General features: G+C 43.6%; 1 protein-coding gene across 1 annotated transcript; it reads left to right on the top strand.

Annotated features, from left to right (window-relative positions):
• Positions 1-61: 61 nt before the first annotated feature.
• SYT13 (synaptotagmin 13) lies at positions 62-12,224 on the top strand (the record flags this gene model as incomplete). The annotated part of the gene is made up of 6 exons (XM_079537431.1): positions 62-244; positions 4,963-5,185; positions 7,530-7,664; positions 7,761-8,071; positions 11,511-11,640; positions 11,920-12,224. The coding sequence occupies 6 exons, from the start codon at positions 62-64 to the stop codon at positions 12,222-12,224; spliced, it is 1,287 nt and encodes a 428-aa protein (XP_079393557.1).
• Positions 12,225-25,460: the final 13,236 nt, after the last annotated feature.

Below are 25,460 nucleotides of genomic sequence, written 5' to 3'. Positions count from 1 at the left end.
CCCACGGAGGAGAAGGAGTCACAGGTTTTCATTGCTTTTCGTTCCTGTGCAGCTCAAGACAATGGTTTTGTCTGCCCCAATTATTGCCCTTGGGGCTACCTTAGGGACTGCAACTAGCATCCTTGCCCTCTGTGGTCTCACCTGCTTCTGCAAATGCAAGCAACCTGGGAAAGGACTCTCAGAAAAGGACCAAGATGAGGACACAGAAAATACTAAGCCCAGTGTGCTTCAACCAGCCCAGCAAGTAAGACACCATCTCTCACTCTATGCTTTTTCTTTAAATGCTGAGGGGGGGATGCAACTTCTCTAATAAGCTGTTCAGCATGTGGTTTATGCTGCTTACTTATCTGCTTACTGTGTTCAGAATGTAACATCATGTTAATGGGAGGAAGACTGAGGGGAACGGAGATGGGAGCTGGGTGACCCACAGAATTACCAGTGCAGCAGACAGCTGCCACACTGCCAAAGAAAAAGCTGTTAATGGTAAAAATAGGGAAGGAGGGGAGGAGAAAAGGCTGCTCAGCTGTCAGTCTGGTCACAAGGGAAATCATTTCCCGAGGACAGAAGACTGGACTTTACCAGGTGGCACACAGCATTATAAAGACAAGACTCCTGCTGAGAGCTCCTGTACCATCTATTTATCTAGCTCTGTTCACAGCATCTTATGGTTCCTGCAGGATAGTTCCCTCTCAACAGCTGGTTTCTTGAGATAAATCATCCCTCTTCTTCCCTCTGCCCGTCTAACTGGGGGGGAAGGGGAAGATTAATTATTGGTGAAGTTAAAACCAGGGATTGAACTGATAATAAAAATGCTAGTGAGAATCTGTGTTGTGATGACTGAACAATCTCAGCATGCTGTGGATTCCTCTGTTACTCACTGTAAGAACAGTGTGACATACTGGTAACATCAGTAGTCCTTGCATGAGCCTTCTTTCTTGTTAGAATCCAGAATATCCCTTGATTCATTCCTGAGACCAGTGCAAGGGAGAGCAATGGGAATTACAGGACCCTTCTAGTACACTTATTAATGAGAAGCTCTTCTCCAAAGGGAAACATTTGACTGATTTCTTTTGCTGATTACAGTCTTCAGCATGAGCTATAGCAACCCATCAGTCCCTGGAAATAATACCTGTTGGCTCTTGAGGCTTATACGTGCCTAAGCCCACATCACTTCCACCTGGCTGTTCAGTCAAATGTTATGCCACAGCAACCAAGTCCAAAGGCTGGTGATCCACTGCAAAAGAGTCTTCATTTGCCTTTTAATTATCAGAACTGCCTATCATTTTTGTACTAAAGAGCATAGCAGGAGTCCTAGCTGAACTTCTCTGTAATGTATATCATTATGTATTCAGTCTTTCTCTGGGTACTGCTCTTCAGCTGTCAGTACAGTGCTTCACCCATTCTCCTGTTACAGATTATTCTGAGGAAAGATGACCATATCTATAAGTTATATTGTAACACATGAAGCAGAATAGCATCACAATAGCTTCTGATGGCAGGAGGATGGGAGGAGGCTCCACTGACTATGACTGAATGAGCACCTGCACCAAGCTTAGGACTTCTCTGGAGATCCCTGCTAATTCTGACCATTCTTCCACAAGCGTGGTCAACACTTTCTAGTGTTGCATTGGCTTACATTTTCCTAAGATGAATTTCAGCTGCTATCTGCCCACTTTGATAGTTTGTGAAGTCTTCACCAATCTCCCTTCTTGTCTAAGCCATACAACTTCTGTATAAAACAATGTGCAGTAGTGTTGAGATTTTTGAAATTTGCTGTTAAAGTGCATGAGAAGTGTGGATCTTTGACAGTCATCATCACTTTGCATAGCATTTTTTTCCTAATCTCTTTGTACAAAAGATTTGTTGTTGTTGCTTTTTTAATCTCAAAAACCTCTCAAATCATTATTTGAACTTAACTTTTGGAATGATTATTTGATTTCACACAGCCTTCTGTGAAATGTTTTGGGAAAGCATTAATACACTCTGAGCTTGTCCTTTAAGGCGTTATCCTTTTTACACGAGTGAAATACCAGTGAGTCACCAAGAAGTCCAGCCATGGCCCCAAATACAATTAAGACTCCAGTACCCAGCATTTCATGGGTTATAGTCCTCACAACATTTCTACATCAGGTCTTGCCACAACATATTCCAGTGTTTGATCAATACATCAAGTTATTCAACCTATCCTCAGCGTATCACTCTTCTACAAATGACTTAATGTTTTTAGCATTATAGACCTTTTCTTTGTTTCTTTAAGAAATCTGGACAAATTATTGCAGCCAAATGAGCATTCTGTAACAGAAAGAGCAAAGTGTTCATAGTTGCGTATTCTTTAACAATTCTTTCCAATTTAAACAGTTTTGTTGCCAGGCACATGCATTCTCCTGTGCTTTCACTGAATCACAATTAGCCTTCTTTCCTTGAAGGAATAAATCTCAAATTGAGTTCTGCGCTTGTGCCTTAGTTACATCCTCTGCAATCTACATTTGTGAATTGCCCTATTGGGACAACTGCATATCCTAGTCATTGTTTGGCATACTTAATTACTGAAGCTTGTCAGGGTCACTGATTCTGATAAACAGAGATGACAATAGAAAGATGAAGCAAGTCTGTATTTTATTTACTTGGCATGTCTCCCACGACACCGATGCTTGTATTTGCTATAGACAGAGGCTCCCCATGGACATGCCCTGCATACTTGAGAAGGAAGAGTTCAAATACAAAGATACATCCATAGAACAATTACTAGCTGCTGTAGATGTGCAAAATGTCAGCAAAAGGTGCAGGTTCAAATGCCTAAACACATCCAGAAGTGGCAACAATCTGGTGTGTTTTCTGAATGTCAATACTGCCAGACAAAGAAGGGTCAGCTAGAGCCTCCCAGCTAATTTTGGTGTCTTTGCTTTCACACATTTTATGCAGAACTACCAGAATTCTTCTGTATTTAAGATACTGCTGCTGCAAAGGGAACTTCCATAGGGCACAGCTCTGCAAGTAGCTTACAGACAGCACTTGGGAACAGAGCTGGCAGCAAAAATAATAAACAGAGGCAGATGCAGTTGGAAGAGGGGGTGGGCTAGTCCCACTGTGCTCACATATGTCTCTCATCTCTAATTCTACTGAGCAGACAGACTAGAAGAATATTTAGGCCCAGTGGAGCTCTTAGTTGCAGTGCGCTGATGGATTTCCTAACTAAGTATCTTCCTTTTAGCAAGCAGAGAAGATTATGCTAACAATACCTCAAGCTTGTACAGTATTTTTCATCCCAAAGGATTCCCCAGAGTGCTTCATATGTGAGATGCACACAGCACCCAGGCTTGCTGCTGTGGTGTGATGGTCAATGGCTAAAACAGCAGCCTCATACAGCAGGGTCAAGAAAGAAAGAACAGGCAGTAGCTGCCATAGCACACACTGTATGAGTGTTTAGAGTCCTTGCAGAACAAAAATATCCTGTTTCTTCAAGCTATTGTCTAGTAGTTCCTAACATATTTTGGTTGATTGGTCTTGATCTGAAGAATGAAAGGCTTTGATAAGTTACTTAAACTTCCTATGTATTTTAGGACTGATGAGACTCACATCTCTACGAGAGGGATTTCACTACATTGCTATTATAAACCAGCACTATATGACTTACATAATACCTAAACTCAGCTGAATGCTAGGAGGGTATCTGCACACAGCAATGTGGTTCTTTTTCAACTCACTCCTGAGTAAGTGCCCTTAAAATTAGATAAGAGAAAGTGCTGCTACACAGTGGACTTCTTAAACATCAGTGCACCAGTTGCCTTGAGAAGATGGAGTGAGTGACCTAATTAGCTCTTTATCACTGCCAAATCCATGTAACTGCAGTGCTATGATACACAAAAGCAGAATATTGACTAGAGATCTAGAGACCAAGACTACTCTCTTTCCCCAGCTCTACTTCTTGAGGAATAGCTAATCTCCCTCAGGACATACAAACTGGGACCACACAGTCCCAACACAGACAAATGCTTCAGGGCATCATCTACATTCCTCATTAATAGGAAACAATGACACTAATGAAGAACTTAATTACAGTTATGAATACTTTTTGGCTCACCTTCATTCTACACTGAACATAGAATAGGTTGGCAGGCAGTGGGGTTGGAGAGAATCCCAGCACACAATAATCAAACAGAATGGCAGTCTTACTTCCACTTTTTCTTTTACATACTTTGGAAATATTAACAAAATCTGACGAGAGGGTCAGGCTCATTTGCTAGTCAGCTTTTGTTCTTTCCTGTTGATGAACCCAAATATAAATAAGAAATTATTTTAGTTGTGAGCATATGGGATTCTTTCATGAGATATGAAGAAAAGATGACTGTTACATTCCACTAAAATATTTTTCATTGCTGGGAGAAAATACAATCCCGTGTCAACCTTTGCCCAGTCTGCCAGGGCATCACACCATTTTTCAAGTTCTTCTGTTGATACCATGTTCAGCAGAGAAATGAATTTGTAAGAACAAACTCAAACAAAACGTCAGTTCTCGTATAATAAAAGAGTAATGTGTTTCTAAGGATCAGGTTGGTCCGCAGAGACAACAGATATCCCAGAAACTGATAGACCACTGACTCTACTATTCTTGGCATGCTGTTGCAGAGCTGGTCTGCTCAACCATTTCTCCTTTGTCTTTTTACATGACTGTGACCTATGCTTTTGCCTTCCTAATGCTTTCTACAAGTTTGCTTGAAATGTTGTATAAATCAGAGGTAATGGTAAACTCTTAATCAAGAAGACATGCACCAAATAGACAGGTAACAGATTTGGCAAGAAAATCTTTTGACACATAGGAAGGCAGTTGTTTCTCTAACCTGAGAAACAATGGCAGCAAGAATGACCAGGGACACCATCTTATTTCCCTTTGTATCAGTTCATTTGACATAGAGATTCAAAAGAATTAATGAAAAAATAATAAATACGGTCTTAAATTTTCAGTTCAATGTTAAGAAAACTGCAGAGCCAGTCCAGCCTCGAGCTCTCCTGAAGTTTCCTAACATTTATGGCCCCAAACCTGTTGTAACTTCACCTGAGGTTGTTAACTACACACAATACTCCTTGAAGACAACAGAAGAACCAGCCACTGTAAAACACGCTGTTTTGGATGAGAACAGGATGAAGATACAAGTAAATGAAGAATTGTTCATTCTCCCTCAAAACGGTAGGAACATTTGGTCTTCAGACTATCAGACTAAAGATTTCTTTTCAGGGTGTAGATCTTCAATACTTTTGAGCATTATGTGATGCTAGTTAGACTAATAAGTATGGAAATGAAGACACTGAGTGCTTTTCACTCCCCTATCATGAGGATTGTGAGCTCTTTTTTAAATGCATGTGTTTAACATTAAGTAATCAAATAGTACATCAGGAAATTTAGACAACAAATCCATAATTACAACTGGTTGTTTTTTTTTTTTTTTTTTTTTTTTTTTTTTTTTTTTTTTTAAATCTAAACACTTTGTTGATGAAGAACCTGTTCTTGGGAAGCAGGTTTCATGTTGAAAAGCATGTATTTAGTGTGAAGTTTTACCAAGAGCTGTTGCCACAATACAGGTGGAATACCTCGTAAAATACTAGGTAGTACTGCTCCTCCAGAAAGACTGCTAGCTGTCCAGTAACAGCCTGTATCAGGGACATCAGTGGAATGAGTTCAAGTTTCTACTTTATTTTTCTTGCTTCTTTATTCCACCAGTTCTACAAGATGGTCTTGGTTTGTTGTAATGTGAAGTGAAACTAAAGGCTGACACCTCAAGACGTTTTTTGCCAAACAGCATTCTTGTTTTACAGCCAGTCCAAAAAGTAGCAAGCGAAAGCCTAGAACGTAAGATTCCTGGAGCCTAAGAGAAAAATGTAACATTAATTATATACCCCTGGCAGCATGCCTGGGTTGCTTCCATAACAATTTTTACCTGCATAGCTGTTATTTTAACACATAACTGACTCCTATGGTTACTATATTGCCATATTAATGAAGCCTTCCTGTTGATTTGCCAGAGACAAAGTGCCATCTGTTATGACTTTTTTTTTTTTTTTTTTTTTTTTTTTAAAAAGCTCTTTCTACTTATATTACCTATGAGTGTATTTTTGTCCTTCTGGAGGAAGGGGGGGGCCACTTAATGTAAATCACTTAAAGCCCCTCCACCTGAAACCTGCAAGCACAAAAAAACTAAAGAGTATCATGGTGTAATGCTACCCTGTGATGAAAATACAGTAATAGCAGAGGGATAGCAAAACCTTAGACTGCAGCAAATGGGGACAAACCCAAACATAATGTCTGTAAACACAGAAACAAAATAAGAAAGCCCACTTACCTTTAGAAGACCTCAGGCAGGCAAAGATCTCCAGTGAGACACCCATGCTTCTACTGCCAACCCTTAAATGGGGTCTGGGAAGGGGTGGATCCTGGCTCCAGCTCTTCCAGTCACTTAGGCACACTGCATGCACCTGAGCTCCCCTGGGTTGGCCCTGCCTTCCCACCAGGTGCTCAATCGCTGGTTCAGGCCTTGGCTTAGCATTTCCGCTACACATGGGAAGCAGTTGCATTAGAAGAAAAGACTGTTTGAGACACATCCCTGGTCTCAGGAAGACAGTCATAAGGTGTAGAGCCTGAAAGATGATGGCACCATTTGGATTAAAGCTCTACATAAGTGTGTTGGTGTAAGAGCCCCTCTGCACTGCTAATGGCACAAATCTGCTTCTTGCTGTACCTGATTTCATATTACTGAAATAAAACAAGACTTGTTGCATTCTCCTTTTTGTGACACACTGAACTGACTGGGACTGTGGCTGAGATTTTTTGAAGGAAATGTGCAGTCCCTCTATTATTTCCTATGTGAGTAAGAACAGATCTTACAGATAAAAGATATTGATGATAGAAAGATGCGGTTTCCCTTTTAGTCTTGCCTCTTACTTTATTTCAGTATGCAATGTGTTCTCAGCTTCAAAATCATACATGGATAAACTGCCTCACACCTTCCCAAGCTCACTATCCTCAGTATGGTTAAGTGCCATGGGAACAGATGTCACATTGGCTTTCTGCATGACAAAGACTGTAGTGTTAACATAGATTTTAAAAAAGGTTATAGAGGCCTGAATTAATGCAGAGTTGCATGGTAGCTCTAAAGCAGGCTCAAATTCTCATTTGAAAAAAAACCACAAGGGTTTTTTACACAAACGTGTGTAAAAAATGTATATAAAACAATACAGTAACAAGCAAATAGTTTAGGCACCTTGGCTTTGGCACAAGATGAAAGAGCAAATGTGTGAACCACCTTAGAACACATGGTTGGTGGAGGGAGCAGGAAGCTTGTCCAAGTGCTGTGGAAGGAATTGAATGTGTGAGAAGGCAGCAAGAAGGAGATATGATAAGGGAAGAAGGAACAGAAATGATATTCCTGCGTACAACTTACAAGAATAGTAAACCATATAGAAGAGTTAAGACAAGATGGATTTGTCTGTCCTGGAAGGAAAAGACTTCCTTGCTAATGGGGTTACTTCAGTTCCAGGTGTGGTAAAGGATGTGTGTGTCACAGAGCATTTGAAGCCCGAGCGGGCAGCCAGCTGTAACCAGGTCCCTGAACTGCGCTATTCCCTCACGTATGATCAACAAAAAGCTGAGCTGTGTGTGGCCCTTCTGGAAGGTAAGAGGCAGAAATCTGCTACTGATGATTCTCTACTTGGACTTCTTCAGGACTATGCTTTGTGAAAGGTATTTACAGTCAATCTTTCCTTTCCAGCTATGCATGGCAAAATGAGTAGTGACCAAGATGCTGGCTGCCATTGCTACATATTGGGCACACTGGTGAGTAAATCTGGCATGACTGAAGCCCAGACAGAGCTGAAGAAGAAGGTGCTTCACACCCTCTGGGAGGAGGCCCTGCGATTTCCATTAACTGAGGAGGAGATGCAAGAGGGGACACTGACTCTTACCCTGAGAAACTGCGACAAGTTCTCCAGACATAGCATTGTGGGGGAACTTAAACTGAGCCTTGCTAACATGGAGGACTTCGGTTTGGGCCAGTGGGAAAGGCTAAAGACCCCAGAGAAGGTACGGACTCAGTCTGTGTGCTAATCCAGAGGCTCTAGTTATTGTGTGGACAAGAGAAGCCCTCTTCCAATACAGCTGCACATCCAGGGGTGGGTGGCTCCGTGCATCTGGACCCCAGTTTGGAAGGGCAATGTGTGATTGCAAAGGTGATGTAGTAGAACTCTGTATTGACTTAACCATTTCAGAAAGCAATCAAAAGCCCATCAGCCCAGCCCCTTTGTCTACAGCTCCCGGAATTTAAGATGTGTTAAAACTCCCTTTCCTCCTCCCTCAATTACATGATAATCTGATGCTGATATCTGCAATTGAAAGCCTATGTCTGGAAGTTACGTGCGTTTCTGTGTGTAAACAATGCAGGGACTGTGGTAGCAAAAGTTCAGCTGCTAGGTTGTGCCTCAGCAGAGCCGGGTGTGGGTAGGGCACCTGATAGCAACATACTCTACACTAAAGAAAAACCTCTGGCTGAGGGAAGGGCAGAAGATCTGGCAATTTTTTGCTGCTGAAAAAAATGGAGGTCCAAAAGAAATTATTCTCATGAAAGTCATAATTACATAAATCTCTAAACTATGATAAATAGAGCCCTCCATCCTTCCCAGTCTACTGCAATATCCACTTTGTAAACAATACTCAATTAGCAACCAGTTCACAGCGGTGGTTGGTTTTCACTCATGTACACCTGGCAGAGTCCTGGCATACTGGGTACTCTGGGTACACACAGAAACAGGACAGCACTCATTTCTACTCCAGGCTGACAGTGCAAGGTTAGCACTAACTGTACTGCTGGACCGTACTGCCCCAGTTTGAGCTGAGGATGTGCAGTGAAAGCTGAATTTGCGTCATCTGGGACCTGAGAGAGCCAACCCTTGCACAAATAGCTTATATACAGATCCTGAATCATTCATTCAGAACCAGAGCAGGAGGCAGTGAGGAAGAGCTGATCAAAAAAGAGCAGCTATTTTTGACAGCATCCATCCAGGAACAAAGTTAGTGGGCTTTGTTTAAAGTCTGACATTTCCTTGAAAAGCTGTGAGCCACAGAAATTTCATTCCTATCCTCTTTCTAATTCTCCCACAGAAGGGAAAGATCTCAGAGGGGAGCTTGCAGCTAACCAGGTAATGTAATTAGTATTCAGGAATTCACAGAGCGCTGTGAGCAATGCAAATCACAGATGTTGCAGACTGATGTCCTTATCTTGTCTTCCTTCCCTCCCACTGCTTTGCTAATGACAGTGATGATAGTGGTTGCTTGCATAGCACCTTTCCTTTTGTGATTTCATGGTGCCCTGCACAGTAACTCACCACTGACCCCCTGATGCCTCTTATCCTCAGTGCACAGAAAGAGGGAGAAGGAAAAGAACCTTTGGCTCAGACTCTTCATGCAAATCTTCAGCAGAAACCAACCATTACAGTTTTGGTTTCATGTGGATACAGGGTGGTCAAGAACTCAATCAGAATATTAGAGGCCAAAAAGCCATGACCACAACATGTGTTGTGTGTGCACAGTGAGTGCATCTGCACACGAGTGCATGTGCATTTACAGCCCACTGCAGCACCCAGCCTCTCAGCCTTTACAACATTTGCCTATGCATGGGGCTAGAGCAACCAGCTTCTAGCCAAGAGCTACAGAATGAGACTTTGTGAGAAACAGGGTGGATATGTAAACAAAAGCAGTTCATAACCTGCCAAAATTATTTTTTGTATTAAAGTGATATTTGTATTTGTCAGGGACACACAGCCATTTAAATCTGCCTCTTTTTGTGTTTCTTTCTTACGGTGTACTTGCATTTAGGGCAATTAGGATTTGTTTAAATGAAACATATACAAGCCCTTTGTTGCTACCTGAGTGCATGAAGGTAGATTTACTCAGACTGATCTGGGATTGAATTTCAGGCTTCCTTGCTAATGGCCTCCCACCTGAGTTGTGCACGACAAATAAGTCATTCAAACCAGACAGTGATGACAGCCGTGCTTTCTGGAGAGTCAGTCACCTCACGGGAAGCATACAGAGGGCTTGTCCTTGCCTGTTGGAAGTAACCCGCTGAAAACTTAATTTGAAATATTTATGGCTCACTTAGAACTGCAAGTGGAGAGCACAGAAATGGCCTAGAGGAGGGCTGTCCATCCTAAAGCTTGAAGATCACACTAAGGAGTCCAAAGGGAGTCTATTGAATTGACATTGGCTTCTGTGTCTCTTCTGGGTCATTAACCTCACACTAAAACAGATTTCTGTCACAATCTTGCACTTATGGAGAGTAACTACATCCGTCTCGCCCTCGCCATAGGCCTGCAGCTCTGCAAGCACGGCGGGCAATTCCTTTCCTTCCTCGCATGGCAGAGGTGCTGCTTTCCAAGGCAAGCTCAGCTGATGAGAGGTCATTTTCCTCTTTTTCTGCCTTCAGGGATATTCGTACAGTGCAAGGGAGAGAGCAGAATAAAGGTCAGGAGGATAAGAGGACAATTGCTAATGGGAAGAAAGGAATCAAAGCACCCAAAACCAAAATACATTTGGCCCCATGAAGTGAATGCTTGATTTTTCAAAGCATTTGCCCCGAGGTTAATCCCACTGAGGCAACAGGAACAGCTGTACATGGACTGCAGGGAAGCCAGAACAGAGGAAGAGTAGAGCACTGTGCTGAGCTGATTTTAGGTTGGCTGTTGTTTTTCCTGCCACCAGATAAGGCTGACAAAGAAGGTTCAACTCCAGCTCCAGGGTAGCTGGGTGGCACAAGCCAACGCTTCACCTACTCTTTCCCAGACAGCCTGACAGTTAAGCAGTGGAGACCTGGGACCATGTCTGCTCAGAGACCCCTCACAGAAGTGATGAGTGAATTAAAAAGAGCAGTAATGGAAGTAGGGGATATAAATCAAGGACAGCTAGATAGTCTCTCACAAAATGATGGAATACTTACACAGAGTTCAGCCCCAAATTCTCTTCCGATCAAATATTCCACTGGAAATAGCTGTTAGGATGTAGTTCATGGAATCATAGAAAGGCTTAAGTTGGAAGGTACCTCAAAGCCCACTCAGTTCCAACCCCTTGCCATGGGCAGTGCTGTCACCCACCATCTCAGGCTTCCCAGGGCCCCATCCACCTTCAGTAAAGGGGCATCCGCAGCTTCATTGGACAGTCTGTACCAGTGCCTCACCATACTTTGAATAAAGAATTTCATACTAACATCTAACCTAAATTTCCCTCAGTTGCTTTCCAGTAGCAAAAGAAAGGAGTAATCATTGTGTTCTGGTCCCTGTAGTGAACAAGGTTACTTGAATATGCTGCCTGGTTTGATCTGATCCAATTTAACTGGAAAAGTCTCCTGTACTGAGATGGGGAGACAGTTTGATCAGTCTATGACCTTAAATTCATCTTGTGTTATTTAGTTTTCCTAATGTTAGACCTAGATTGCATTCAAAATTAACTCTTTATACATCTCAATTTCCAGGAGCCATCTACAGGCTATGGGGAAGTTCTGCTCTCTATCAGCTATCTGCCAGCTGCAAACCGCCTGCTCGTGGTGATTATTAAGGCTAAAAATCTCCATTCCAAGCAGCTGAAAGATCTACTTGGAAATGGTGAGTGGAATAGCAAGAAAAACTGAGATTATTGTTTCTGCTATGAAGTAAATATAGAAAGAAAGTGGGAAATATGGTGTTCACTAGGAAAAAAAAAAACCCGAACAGTTGATTTAGAAAGCTAAAGAGGTTTCAACAATTTTTTAAAAGGGAAAGCTAAAAACCCCAAGATCAGTGTTTCTCATATTTCTCCTACTCAGCCTGTTGTCAATAGTTAAATTTCTCTGGCATTCATTTTATTGAATGTGCATTAATACAGTCTCTCTGATTTCTCTGTAGACGTTTCTGTCAAGGTGACCCTGAGGCATCAGTCCTTGAAGCTGAAGAAGAAGCAGACCAAACGTGCAAAGCACAAGATCAACCCCGTCTGGAATGAGATGATCATGTTTGAGGTGCCTCACGAGCTGCTACGTGCCTCTAGTGTGGAGCTGGAAATTCTGAGCCAGGATGGTGCTGGGCAAAGCCAAGTGCTCGGCAAGTGCAGCCTGGGTTTGCATGTCACAGGCACAGAGAGGAACCACTGGGAAGAAATGCTGAGGAACCCCAGAAGACAGATTGCCATGTGGCATCAGCTCCACAAGTAGGCACGCTATGACTACTGCCAACCAGATTTCCACCAAGCCTCTGAGCATGGGGAAATAAGCTGCATTTCACCTTCCACTTTCCCATCCCACCAAGTGGCCCAGTACAGCATTCTTCTCAGGCCACCCGCTCTGATTGCCAAAGGAAACTGTCTGGAAAATGTATTTAGAGGACAATCGCTAACCCGATCAGGCGGTTCTCTCAAATAAAGGGTTTGGCTGTCAGGGTGATTTGCATTACTTTTGTTAGCCTGCCCACTGCCATTTCTTAGAGTTCCCAGTTTCTGCAGAGAAGCTGAGGGGATCAGAGGGATCACAGAAGTCTGAGCTGCTCCTTGGCATCTGGCACTTTCACCCAAGTTCCCTGGTGGGGACTGGCTCCATAACACGCAGCAGTCATTTTGCCAGTCTCTGTTTTTCATAATGCTTTATAAGATAGTGAGAAATGAAGATCAAAAAATAAATGCTGTCTTCTGACCCAAAGCAGTAGTATGGAAGAGAAAGAGAAGCAAGGTGGAAACATAGGTGAACATGCATTAGATGGATATCTAGAAGTAGAGAAGGAACAGAGGAAGAAGAGACAGTCATACTACCACCCAGTGTAGTCTTCGAAGCAAACACTGCCAAACAAGAAGTCAAATATTTTTCTTCACTTTTGTTTATTAGAGTGTTTGATACCGTAGCTTCAGGGTTCATGAAAACTGTTCAAAGCATGGAAGTTTCAGAATCCTTTAACAAATTACCTATCTCTTCTATCTTTCTACATCACCCATGAAAGCCCTAAACATGGACAACAGGTTATTACTGACATTACCACCAAAAACCTGGACCAAATCCTTCTGCTTATTGACATTCTTTTCTGTTTGGGAGTTTCTGATTTGAAAAAGTTTCAAATACAGTAACTCTATTGCAGCATCTATAAAAAAGAAGTGGGATCATTTCATACCTTAGCATTTGATTGATGGTTTTGGTTTGAAGTCAACTTTCACACCCAATTCTCATACCTGCATTACTTGAAGAAAACCCTTCCAAACAGCCATGTATTTCATCACTTCCAGACAGAAGGAATTCACAGACCAGACATACTCTCTAGAACTTGCTTTTTTGCGTGCACTTTCAAGATCTGACGTGGCTTATATGTTACTGTTTACTGGTCTTTTAGTGTCTGGATGGACTGAAAAGCTGGCATTGCCAGCAATGATGTTATGATCTCATAAGCACACTGCTTGTTGTACTGCTTTATTTCAAGCAGTAGACACAGCTTTGAAGGACTTGCACAGGGACAAGACATCCAGAAGTCTGAAAACAGAATCATGTGTTTTGTAGCACTGAAAAACTCTGAGAACTTCATATTTTGCACGGTCAGTTTGATCCTCTGTTTAATTCAAAATATTAAACATATGACACTGGGCTTTATCTAGAATACATCCAATTTTGCTGATTCAGCCAAACAAGTCTAGTTAATTGTCAGGTGAAGGCTACCATCCTGCAGTGAAAGGGGGAACAACCAGAACCAGTCTCTGAAAATTGGCTGAAGTGTCAGGCACAGAAGTTTGTGAACAGAGGAGAGGAATTCAGCTAGAAGCCACTAACTAGTGATGACTGTGGCTGGTATTCGGGCCATCTCTGTTTAAGATCTTCATTAATGACCTGGATGACAGGACAAAGTATACCTTAAGGAAGTTTGCAGAGGATACAAAACTGAGTGTAGTGGTTGATACACAAAGTGCTTGTGCTTCCTTTCAGACAAATGTGAACAGGCTGGAGAAATGGACTGACAAGAATATTCAATAAAATGAAATGTAAAGTCTTGCAACTGAAGAGGAATAACCACAGGGCTGGGGCCAACCATCTGGAAAGCAGCTTTGCAAGGAACCTGGGGCCCTGATAGAAACCAAGACAAACATAAACCAGCAGTGGGCTTTTGCATCAAAGAAGTACAACAGTGCCTTGGGCTGCATTATGAAAACCATTGCCAGCAGGTCAGTGGGGGTGATGCTACTCAGCGCTGGTGAGGGCAGGTCTAGAGTGATGTGTCCTGCTCTTGGTTTCCAAGGCAAGAAAGAATTGGATTTACTGGAGCAAGTGCAGCAAAGGGCCGTGAAGATGACCACAGGAGATAAGCATCTTTTGTACGAGGAGAAGCTGAGACCTGACACTGTCTATCCTGGAGAAGAGAAAGCTTGAGGGGAATCTTGCCTGATCTGGAAAAGGAGAAAAGAAAATGGAAACAGACTCTTCTCAGTAGTGTCCAGTGACAGCATAAGAGGCAATGAGCACAAACCACAATACATACAATTATAAGTGAACATGAGAGAGAAAAATACCAAAAGAAAGAAAGAAAGAGAGAGAGAGAGAGAGAGAAATCTTCACAGAAAAATCTCTCTCTCTCTCTTTTTTTTTTTAATTTTTCCATGTGAAGATGATTAAACAGTGGATCGAGTTTCCAAGAGAGGTTGTTTGTCCTTGGAGACACTCAAAACCTGATTGGACATGGTGTTGGACAATCTGCTGTAGTTTACACTGTTTTGAACAGAGCTGGGACTGGACAAGATGATCTCCAGAGTCCTTTCCACTCTCAGAGATGCTGTGACTGAACAGATCAACAAGGTCAATGAACAGTGGAGAACGTTATCTTTACATTGCTACTCTCATTATAGGTGGTGTAGCAGCGAGTAATGCGGTCACTTTGAAGAAAGAGATAAAAACAGCTTTGACCAAACAAACAAACAAGCAGACACAAACAAACAAACAAACAAAAACCAACAAAAAAAGCCACTGAATCTCATACCTAATGGTTTAACCTCTGTTATTGCTCCACTGGCTAGGGGAGATTTAATTAGAAAAAAAAAATTGACTTCTTGTTTTGTTCTATGGATTTTTGTTTTACTAAGAAAGAGCTATAGGACGCTTGATTAAACTAAATGTAGCAGAAACATGGTCAATAGCAAATTCTTAATAGTTTCTGTGTTCTGTTGTCTGTAGATATGCCTATAGGTTTGGAATAATCATTTCCATGTAAGTGCAAAATTCATTGTCATGTTGGCCTGTTCTTCCTATAGTTCCTGGCATCAATGCAATTCTTCCTTCCTTTTAGTATGATGATAAGAACAACTTCATGGTATGATGCTATTTGGCTGGCAACGAAAAGCCTGAAGGGCCAAATATTTGTCTTGCTGCCAAGAGATTTCTCTAGTTCTGTCTCCTGCTTATTTTAATGAACCTTTTATAACATCTTGGTGACTGATTGTAAACAGCATTATCTGCCTCTGCCCCTGGTGATTTTGGCACACCCTGTAATTAGACAGCAATCCTACAGAACCTAAGAAATAGCCCCTTGAAATCTGATTTTCCTGTGAAAAAAATAATGTGCTCTTTTATAACAGAGAAAGATAAGTGTAGACACTTAACCTCAAAAGAGTCTTAAGGCAAAAAGTGGTGTCATTAGACTAAAAGATTGGTGTTCTTCCTTCCTTTGCTGTATGCAATTGAAACGGGAAACAAATGTATGCATCTCTCCTGACTGGATCTTTTTTCTTGTCTGGCATTTTAGCCTGAGAAGAATGCTTTTTGCATTCAGCCCAGTCTTAAGAGGCTGCCAGGTGTTGATTTAACGAGGCAGGAGCCGTTCTGGGGACTGAAAGGAAATGCAGTTAAGGGTGCTGGCTCCCATGAACAGAAGGAATGTTGCGTACGTGTGGTACTGGAGGGGCAGGGACGCCCAACCCTGGCCCTTTTGAACTTTGTTAATAGGAGCTGTTTGTCATCAAATTCCTGTGCCTGTGCAGTGCCCTGCCTTTATGCCACGAAACTGCCTGTATCAGGCAGTGCTTGCATGCCCTGAGCCCCGGCACCCCATGGGTTGTAGGAACTTGGTCTGAGCAAATGAACTGTAGAGCTATTGTGGGAAATGGTAGCATTATATGTATAAACAAAAAGTATCTGGAAATTCCCATTTCATCACTTGTGGTTGGACTAAATGATCTTAGTGGTCTTTCCCAACCTTAATGATTCTGTGATTCTATGATTCTATATCAGGTGACAATAAGTTATGACAATTAATGTTCTTAAGCAATGTGTTTGACCAAGAAGCCAGGTCAGTAGATTTCCCAAGGGCAAATCAGTGGTTGCACTGATCCTTCTACCTACTATGAACTCATTAACATGAAACATTGAGGCTGGAAACAAACAAGCTGTGGAGATAAAGCAATAGCAACAAAAAGCAACAAAAAGCAACAAAAAATCCCCTAGGGAATTTGTGCTACTGTAGGAAAGATTAAAAAAAAAACCACAGATAATTGATAGTCCCTGAAACAGAGAATCACGAAATCATTCAGGTTGGAAAAGAGCACTGAGATCATCTAGTCCAATTGTCAACCCATTGTTATTACTGTCCTTAGACCTTTCTCCAGTTATAAGGGCAGTGGTTGCAGTTGGTGTCCTGTAAATGGACTAAGAATTTCCCTCAGTTCTTGTCCCAAGTATCCTTGAATGATGATGGGAAACATGTTCACTTTGCAAAGAGGAAACACATCAGAAGTTAATGGAAAATTCACTTCAACAAGTCTGGGGTAAGGCTGGGAATACTTTTTCAGGCTCAGCTCCCAGGCATTATAGTGCTTTCAAAATCCTGAACAAAAGAATTTTGAATTTTGCAAGGATTTGTCATCAGTGCTGTGTCCCAAGACACATTTTTTATCAGAATGAAGGAGTTTGTAATTTGAACTTTAAAAATGAAGCTTAAGGTTTGTCTGCATTTTCCTGATGTCTGCGAATCTGAGATTCTGCACACAATCTCTGCCAAACGGTGTGCAGGAAACTGCAAGTCACGTTATTTACTTGATTCCTGTGGTGGCCACCTGAGAAGGCAAATTGTGCAGTGATTTCCCACCTCTGCAGCATGAAGACATGGAGCAAGTTGCATACTATGCATTATAATCCAGCTGTTCATCCCTGGCAAGCACATGATGCACAAACAGCAGTGTGGTGGGAAATAGTCTAAAAATGATATCAATAGCAGGGCTTGAGTTAAGCACAATGATGTTTAGTTAAATCTGGGAGCCAAGGTGTCTTGGACCACACAACTTACATTCTTTAGGTCAGTTTGAAGTTTGATGGGATTGAAGGGCAGAACTTTGGCAGCATCTTTTATGTATTTTGAAGTGTAACTAAGTCTCAAAGTTTAATAAATTTGGTTCATTTGCTGAACGATAAGCATGACGAGCAAAAACTAATACTTGACACTTTATATTGTTTCTTCTGTCGGTAATATCAAACTGCACAATAGTAGCAAAGTGAAATCGTGTTTCATGGCCTTCCAGCATGAGAAGGCTTTTCTGCTTACTCAGTCCTTCGGTGTCCAAATGTGTGTATTGCACAGAGCAGATATTGTTTGTCAAGACGATATTGTACGCACAGTCCAAAGCACTTACACAGAGCATGAGATTCAGCCTTTGCGCCTACTGTTAGAGCACAAAATGTAAATCTCCACAAGTAAATAATTCCAAACTGTGTCCACATTGTGTCTGTTTGTTTACTGCAGGGTAAGGCCCCTGTGCTGCAGCTCACAAGCTGAGGGGCAAAACACTGCAATGAGGCAACTGCAAGTCCTGTGTGAGGTCCCACCTCGGGCTGGGTGTGCATTGAGAAGGGAGCAGCCAGGAGCAGAGTCCTGCTCTGGCCAAACACTGGAAAGATGTTGGCTTTCAGCAGGGTGGTAGCTAAGCAAAGCTATACAGGTTTTCCTGCAGCTGCAAAGAGGTTAGGGAATGGGATCTGGCAATCAGCTTCCTCCCCAGACACTGGCATCATCTCTGAAAACAAGCTAAGAAGGGAATTTGGATTCAGTTTTGTTGCTGATCTTTGTACTTTCAAGGGGAGGCTGATGACACTTTGCAAACCATGTACCTGTAAGAAAATTCCTTCTTAGCTGACCTAATACCATCACTGGTTCCTAACAAGGCACAGAGATCAAAAGCTGTACATAAAAGTAAGAGAAAAAGATTTTGGGGGCAAGAGTGGGAGATATTTACCTCAATGACAGTTTGGGGGCACTCTGTCACTCACCAGAGTCAGTGTTCAAGCACAATGAGAAGCCACAAAGTGAATCTGGGGGGCTGGGGGCTGCTGACAGCCCCACAGAGAGGGCTGCACTCCCGTGCCCACTGTGTCCCCCACACTACTTACCCATACCATCCCCCCAGAAACAGCAATGGCTGACAGCAGCAAAGACAACAAACTTGTTTTTTTCTTGGATCAAAACAACTTCAAACGAGGGACTTCAGAGAGCTGAGAAGCCTAGTTATAGCACAGATGCTGTTCTGCAGGAGCCTTTGACTACTGGATATTTTTAGAGCCCCTTTAAATAAGCCGTGGCAGCGTTTGTGTGCCATCAGTTCTGCACGCAGCAGTCAATGTTTCCCTGTGCCTTCTGCCCTGTGCTGCCATGGGGCCAGCCCCACAGCACAGCCCGCTTTCCCCACAGGCCTCCCGTTTCCACGAAGGGACAATACCTTTGTTTTCTTTTTTTTGCTAAATTAAGTTCTGAGTACCAGCTGCTAACCACAGCCATCCCCATGGAGTATGTCCAGGACACCAGCAGAGCTAGGGAAGAGTGTGCCAGGCGTTAATGCTATGACAACCATCACAGAGGAATTTTTCAATTTCCTTTTCACTCATATTGACATGAGAATCAGCGGTCCTAAAAATGAAGGGCAAACCTAGTCCTAGATCAGATAAATTTGTACAAGCTTCCCCTTCTCACAGTGACTTGGATTGTGCATTTTGAGTGAAGGATTCTTGCTTTTAAGCCCTTGGTTTGAAGCTATCAGCAAGGAGGCAGTCAGTGCCAACAGCAGTGAAGTGTCCGCAGCACAAAACCACTTCTAAGAAGCTAATTACAAATCAGCAATGAATTTTGATTGCTATTCCTACTCTTCACACACTGTTGACCTGCTGAAAGTGAAACACTGCCCTGCTTTGTGAGCTACTGATTGATGAGCAAAGACAAAACCCCAGTGATGAGTTTTCCATCACTGGCTATGGAGCACCTAGCAAAACCTGTGCCTGCTGAGCTGGAGCTAAGCCATGGCTGCTGCCGGGTTTTGTTGGGTTTACTTACTGCTCAAAAACAGACTTTAATCACAGTAGTGAAAGCTGCTAGAAACTGGCACATTATTTCTAATACTTGGATTGCTCCATGACTTCAAGGCAGTCACTAAAAAAAAAACAAAACTTTTACACTAATTTTTGGCTATTTTCATTTCTGAGTCTGGAAATTGCCTCTTGCTTCCAGTCCCTATGGCTCTCATTGTTTTTGGCTGAAACTGTGGGGCATTCAGTTCTGAAACCAGTGCACAACTGTTCTCCTAAAACCTCTATACTCTTGAATGAATGCTTTGTCCCAAGGCCCTCCTCTCCTCAGCTTGTGAACCCACTAAGCCCAAACCCCCTCCAAGGCCAGAATTTGCATTTACTTTCATTTGGGACCAGCAAATTGCCCAGCACCAATTTGTTGTGAGCTGAGCAAACATGAGTGGGCACAGCAAATCACCAGTATAAATCCTCAAAGCAGAACCAAGCCTTTATACTATACGCAGCTGCTGGAGACCTCACTGTGGTCTTCCAATATTAGAAGGGAGCTTAGAAGCAGGAGGGGAATGGATGTTTTAGACAGACTGATGGTGATAGGACAAGAAGGAATGACTTTAAAGTAAAAGAGGGAAGACTTAGGCTAGATATCAGGAAGAAATTCTTTACTTGGACGGTGGTGAGGCACTGGCATAGGCTGCCCAGAGAGCTGCGGATGCCCCATCCTGGGTGGCGTTTAAGCTGGGTTGGAAGGGCAGCCTCACATGCTGCAGAGTGTTGGTGGAGTTGGTGAGGAGTGGCAATCAGCCCAAAGGAAGGGTTTGGGACTGGATCATCTTTAAGGTCCCTTCCAACCCAAGCCTTTCTACGATTCTATGATTGTATCAAAAGTTTGCCAGCAGGCTAAATAACTTGCCTATATCACATAACATCGGTTATCCACAGGTATTCATTTCCAGGATCAACTGGAAAACTGCTACACCATCCAGATCTTTAAGTTAACCTCTTATCATAATATAAAGAATTAGCAAACCAACTAGATAAATTTAAATGTTTTTTTTTTTTTTTTATTAACAATCATTTTACATTACAAGGATAATATGACAAAAGGAAGTTTCTCGTGTACATACTATGATATATCAACATAGCTCTATTCGTATCCAGTGTCCTAGGTCCTTTCACACAGGTACTATAAAGCATAGTCTGTAAAGTAATAACATTTTAATGTTCTCCAAAAGAGTGATATTAACATATTAATACATATGTAGTAATAGACTTCTAGATATTTTTCTCTCATTGCGTGTGTGTGTGTGTGTGTGTGGTGGGTGAGTGAGAGACAGCTTGAAACAGTTCAGCAGGGCTGTGCTTGGGTGGGGGTACAGCGAGGTGTGGGACAAAACTTTCTGCTTTCTGGAAGCGAGAAGGAGAAACACATCTCGCCAACAGTAGGGTGAGGACCTCACACCGGCAGAAAGCTCTGCAGCCCTCCCATAGCATCTGGAACATTACAGCATAGGAGACACGTTCCCCTACCCGGCACAGCGAGCTTATTTGACGTGAGGTGCAGTGCATCAGAGTCCGTGGCCTGGAGGCAGCGTGCCTGCTTGCCAGGCCTGCACGAGTGTCAGTGGCATCCGGAGGAGGGGGCTGGGGAGAGGAGACCCTCCATGAGGTTGGTGAGGAGCGGGGCCGGGAGCTGCCCGCGGCTGAGGCGGGACACGGCTGAGGTGGATTACCAGTTGTGTGGAGGCGAGAAGCCTGGGGGTGTGGAGTTTGGGGGAGCTCGCGCAGTGCGATACCAGTGTAACCAACGGTCAGGATAACGCCCACCCTCCTTCCAGCAGAAGGTGAAAATGACAACGGAGAGAGCAGTGAGGGGCTGCCATTGGCTGCTTGGGCTCAGCACAGTGCCCTGCCAGCCCTTATCCTGTGACCGTCCCTCATGCATAAAGCATTGGCTTTCCTTGCCCTATTCCAGCTCCATCGCTGCGTTTCTGACCGACAGCCGCATGCGAAACACGGCACAGACACATGGTTGTTCCGTGCTGTGCTAGCGATGGCAGATGGGAAAAGCAGAGCCACATTTCTGCAACATGGGTACGCTCAGCTGCCAACCACATCCGTGCAGAGACAGAAAAGTGCATATGAGGGTGGGATATGTGTCTGTCCAGGCGTGAGCACGCTGGACCTTAAAAAGGCTTACTCAAAAGACAAGGATACTCGAGTGTGTTCCCACACCGAGACGCTCCCATTAGACAAACCTTATCGAGCACTTGGATAACATGCCAACAAGGATCCCAATGTCCTAACCACAGCAAAGCCTCTGTCTGCAGAGCGCTATACCTGTAAATGTAGGCCTCAGTGTATGGCTAAAACCATCCCAAAGTCCAACGTCTTCAGTGTTATATGCCTTGTGCCAGAACACAGGGCCAGCCTTACACAAGGGTGGTTGATTCTATCATCTCTATATTATATCTTTATATCTATTGAAAACATAGAAATATATAAATATATAGGATTTTATTTATAGATATATAAGCATGTGATTTTATCTTTTGTATGGTGTGTATACGTACTGGGATGTGCGTATATACAATATATAGACGGTATGCATATGTACTGTATACATACACTAGCTTACATGCACACACATCATACATGTCTCCAAGGGAGACAGGAATTGCATAGGCGTTACTGCATTGAATACAATGGCTGGGGGAGCAACGTACCATTTCTCTGCTTTTAAGACCTCTTTCGACAGGGCTGAGAGGGGAATCTGCAAAAGCAGAGCATGTTGCTGCTTATTTGCAAGCCTGTTTCGGATGTTTTACCCATCGGTCAAACAAACAGCAATACGGATAAGATAAGAAGGAAAGGGGACACCGAAGACCCTGCGGGCCACCTGGTTGAGTTTGTGCTATGAGAAAGAGATAGATGGAGCCTGAATCATGTCTGAGAATTCCTATCAGCAAAAGCTCAAGCAGCACGGGGGACACAGCCAGAGTCAGCAGAAGCCCCAGAGGAGAAGACATGCGGGCACCCTGCCCTCTGCTGCTCATCCCACGGCTCCCGCGTGCTGCTGCTGGTATGGGAAGAGCTTTGGTCTCTTGTTCCATAAGGATTATCCCTGCTGAGTTCAGTCTTGTGGCCGGAGGGCACTGGCTGCTCCAGCCATCGACGAGCCCTGCAGAAGGACACGTCTGCATGTGCTTCATGGGTTCTGCTTTGCAGCAGGCAGTAAGAGTCAAGGAGCCTGAGCAAGAAGTGGGTAGGGGAAATTGGCAACCCAAAAGCTCACAGACTAGAAATAAAAGCTCTGGGGTCTGCAGAAATGCGTATTATTCACAGTCAGATGCCCTAGCTAGGAAGGGGAGGGGAGGAAAAGAGCTCATCTGAGAAAAACAAAACCTTCTCTCTGCTGCTGCAACTGCTCATGAAACTGTAAGCAACACATACAAAACAGCTTCCCCTCTGTTCAGAGCAGCAGGAAGGCACTGATTAAAGCTGAAGTACCGAGACCTCCCATTTGGGTCAGCCTCTCTCTGCCCTCCCGGTACCCTCCCTGCCTCACAGCCCGGAGCTGGCTGCACACAGAGCACCAAAAGGCAACCTGCTCTCAGGCAAGGCTGGCCAGGCAGGGCACCGAAAAGCCGAGGGCGCTTTGCATTGTTATTCCTCTCCCCCTCCCACAGCCTTGCTCGTGCCGGCAGTCACGTTTCCATCCACAGGACTATCCATGTGAGTAATAGCTACAGATCTGAGATAGGCAGATAAACCTGGAGGGAAAGCTTGCAAAGCACCTGTGCTTGTCTAGTACAAAGGCTGCGTCTATTTTCTGATGGGGGATGATGGGAGTTGTTTGCATTACTGCTGCTGCACCGAGCACTCATTTCCCCCCATAACAAATGCAAGGGATCTCTGACCTTTCCTGCTCACAGCGATCTACAATGTCCAGTCATGGGAAAATACTCTTCCCATGGACACTGCTGCTCACAATTGCATGCACGGTTATTACGAACGAAACAAATGCTTTCCCTTTTTCAGCCACCTGCCTGGAGAAAAAGCCACCCACTGCTATTGGGAATAAGTACCTGGGTGAAAGATGTCACTGATGAGAATGGGATTGCAAAGCAACCAACAGGAAGGAGTGACTGATGACAGGAATCATTTCTCAGCAAGTCTCTGGTGGCTTTAACCTTGCCGATCAAGGCAAGGCACCATTTTCTCCCCAGAGGCAAAAAAGCAGAGGTGCTCAGAGTGGAGGTTGCACACAGGCAGTTCAGGCAGCTAAGCACAAGCACTGGGATATTGTCCCTGCTGACTGAGGTGCCTAGACACTGTTGCCAAGTGTCCCTTTCCCTCACGTAGGTCAGGCCATTTGATGGCTTCCATGAAAAAAAGCCATGTGCCAAGGGAGCTTTCAGTGCTGCAAACAGAAAGGGCAGATCATTTCTTTTTCTCCTCCACAAAGAGTACAGAGTTGAGCAAAGAAGTACATTAGAAAAACAGGAGAGGATGGAAATTTGCCTTGCCAGCCTCCCTAGCACCCAGTGCAGCTTATGGAAAGTCTCTTTTTGTTATTTTTACTCCTGCTGCCCCAGTTTCCCATGCATCTGTGCACACTTGAGCAGGAGTACTTTTCCCCATCTGCCTGTCTCTAAACATCTAAGTTTACCTTGCTCATCTCTGGGCCAGGGCCTCGTGGAGCAGCAATTCTTCTACAGGGACTCGCTTTTTTGCTTATTACATCTCCTCAAACTGTAACTAATGGGAGGACCTGCTGGCTCCCTGGAAGGAAAACAGCTCTGACAGCTTTAAGGCAGCGCAATCAGCAGAGCCGCAGACATTTTGTGCACAGAGATCCCTGTGCTATGGCCACATAAAGAGCTGCCTTGCTTACTGTGCCAGAGGGTTTCCAGTTTAAACTCTTGCTCCTTTAGATAAATGGGTCAATTTGATCACATATTTATTGGGAAAGGCAGGAAAAAAATTGAATTAAAACAGTTCATGCAAATAAAACCATTTTTTTGCTACATTAGGTGTTGCATATTGATACCTAGGCTTAATGCTCTGGCCTAGCTTGCGACATGCCTGAGGCAGCAGGATGCAAACCAGGGGCCCTGGCACATTCACTCCCACTGTCCCAACCAGAGCCAGAGATGGGTGGCACATGTTATCTGAGGTACGGCATGGGGGAAAGTGAGTAAGTGCTACAGATTGCAGCCCACCGGCCTGGCAGGGGCTGTTCTGCCCTCTTCAGCTGCAATGGGCTGAACCAAGCCAGGGCAGAGGACGGAAGGGTTTGCCCGTGTGTGCTCTAAGCAGGCTCCACTCTCCTCACCACAGGGACAGAGGGGAAGCATTTCCAAAGCTCTGACAAACGCCAGCTGAGCCGTGTCCGTGAGTCTGAGAGCTGATATGGTGTGCAGTGGCTTTGCTGCACACCAGTGTCCACTCTGCATGTCTACTGAGGGCAAACGGGTTAGTGGGAGGTGAGATTAGGTAGAAGTGCGTGTTTTCCTGGGGAAGACAGTGTGTGAACCCTGGCAGTGAAAGTGACTCCGAGAGAGATCGGTTCCAAACATGCTACATTTCCATTGAAAACAAATGAAAAAGTTTAAAAAATAAAATAATATAATATATATATATATATTTATATAAATGAAAAGCTATCAACTAGCAGCAATGGTTCTAGAGATATCTTAGCACCAAGACCAAGGGCAGGGGGTAACAGGAGAAAGGACAGGTTCAGTGTTGCTGATACCACCATCATGTTTCCAAACAACACAGCTTGGCACAAAGCTCATCCTTCTGGAAGTGAGAATTTGTCAGCTTGGAGACCTCCTGAGCAACAGCTTCTCACTCCCATGATGGTCTGGTCAGGTTGGTGCTGTCCATGCCACATCAAGCGGGGCAAGGCACTAGCATCTGTGGAGTTTTTGCACCTTTTTAGTTTCTTTTTTTTTTTTTTTTTTTTTTGCTTTTTTTTTTTTTTTTTTGCCTTCTAACCTGAAGTGATATTGTGTGAACACGTGGAGCTCATCTACTTAAAAAGAATAAAACGATGAAGAACCCAAGCCCACAGAACAATCTCCTCTGTGATAGAAGGTGCAAGTCCTCTATTCACATTTTGGCTGGACTCCGCATCCC

Source organism: Tetrao urogallus (assembly GCF_951394365.1).
Source record: "Tetrao urogallus genome assembly, chromosome: 6".
NCBI classification, from domain to species: domain Eukaryota; kingdom Metazoa; phylum Chordata; class Aves; order Galliformes; family Phasianidae; genus Tetrao; species Tetrao urogallus.
The sequence above is the reverse complement of the archived record's forward strand: the minus strand, read 5'-3'. Positions and strand labels throughout refer to the sequence as shown.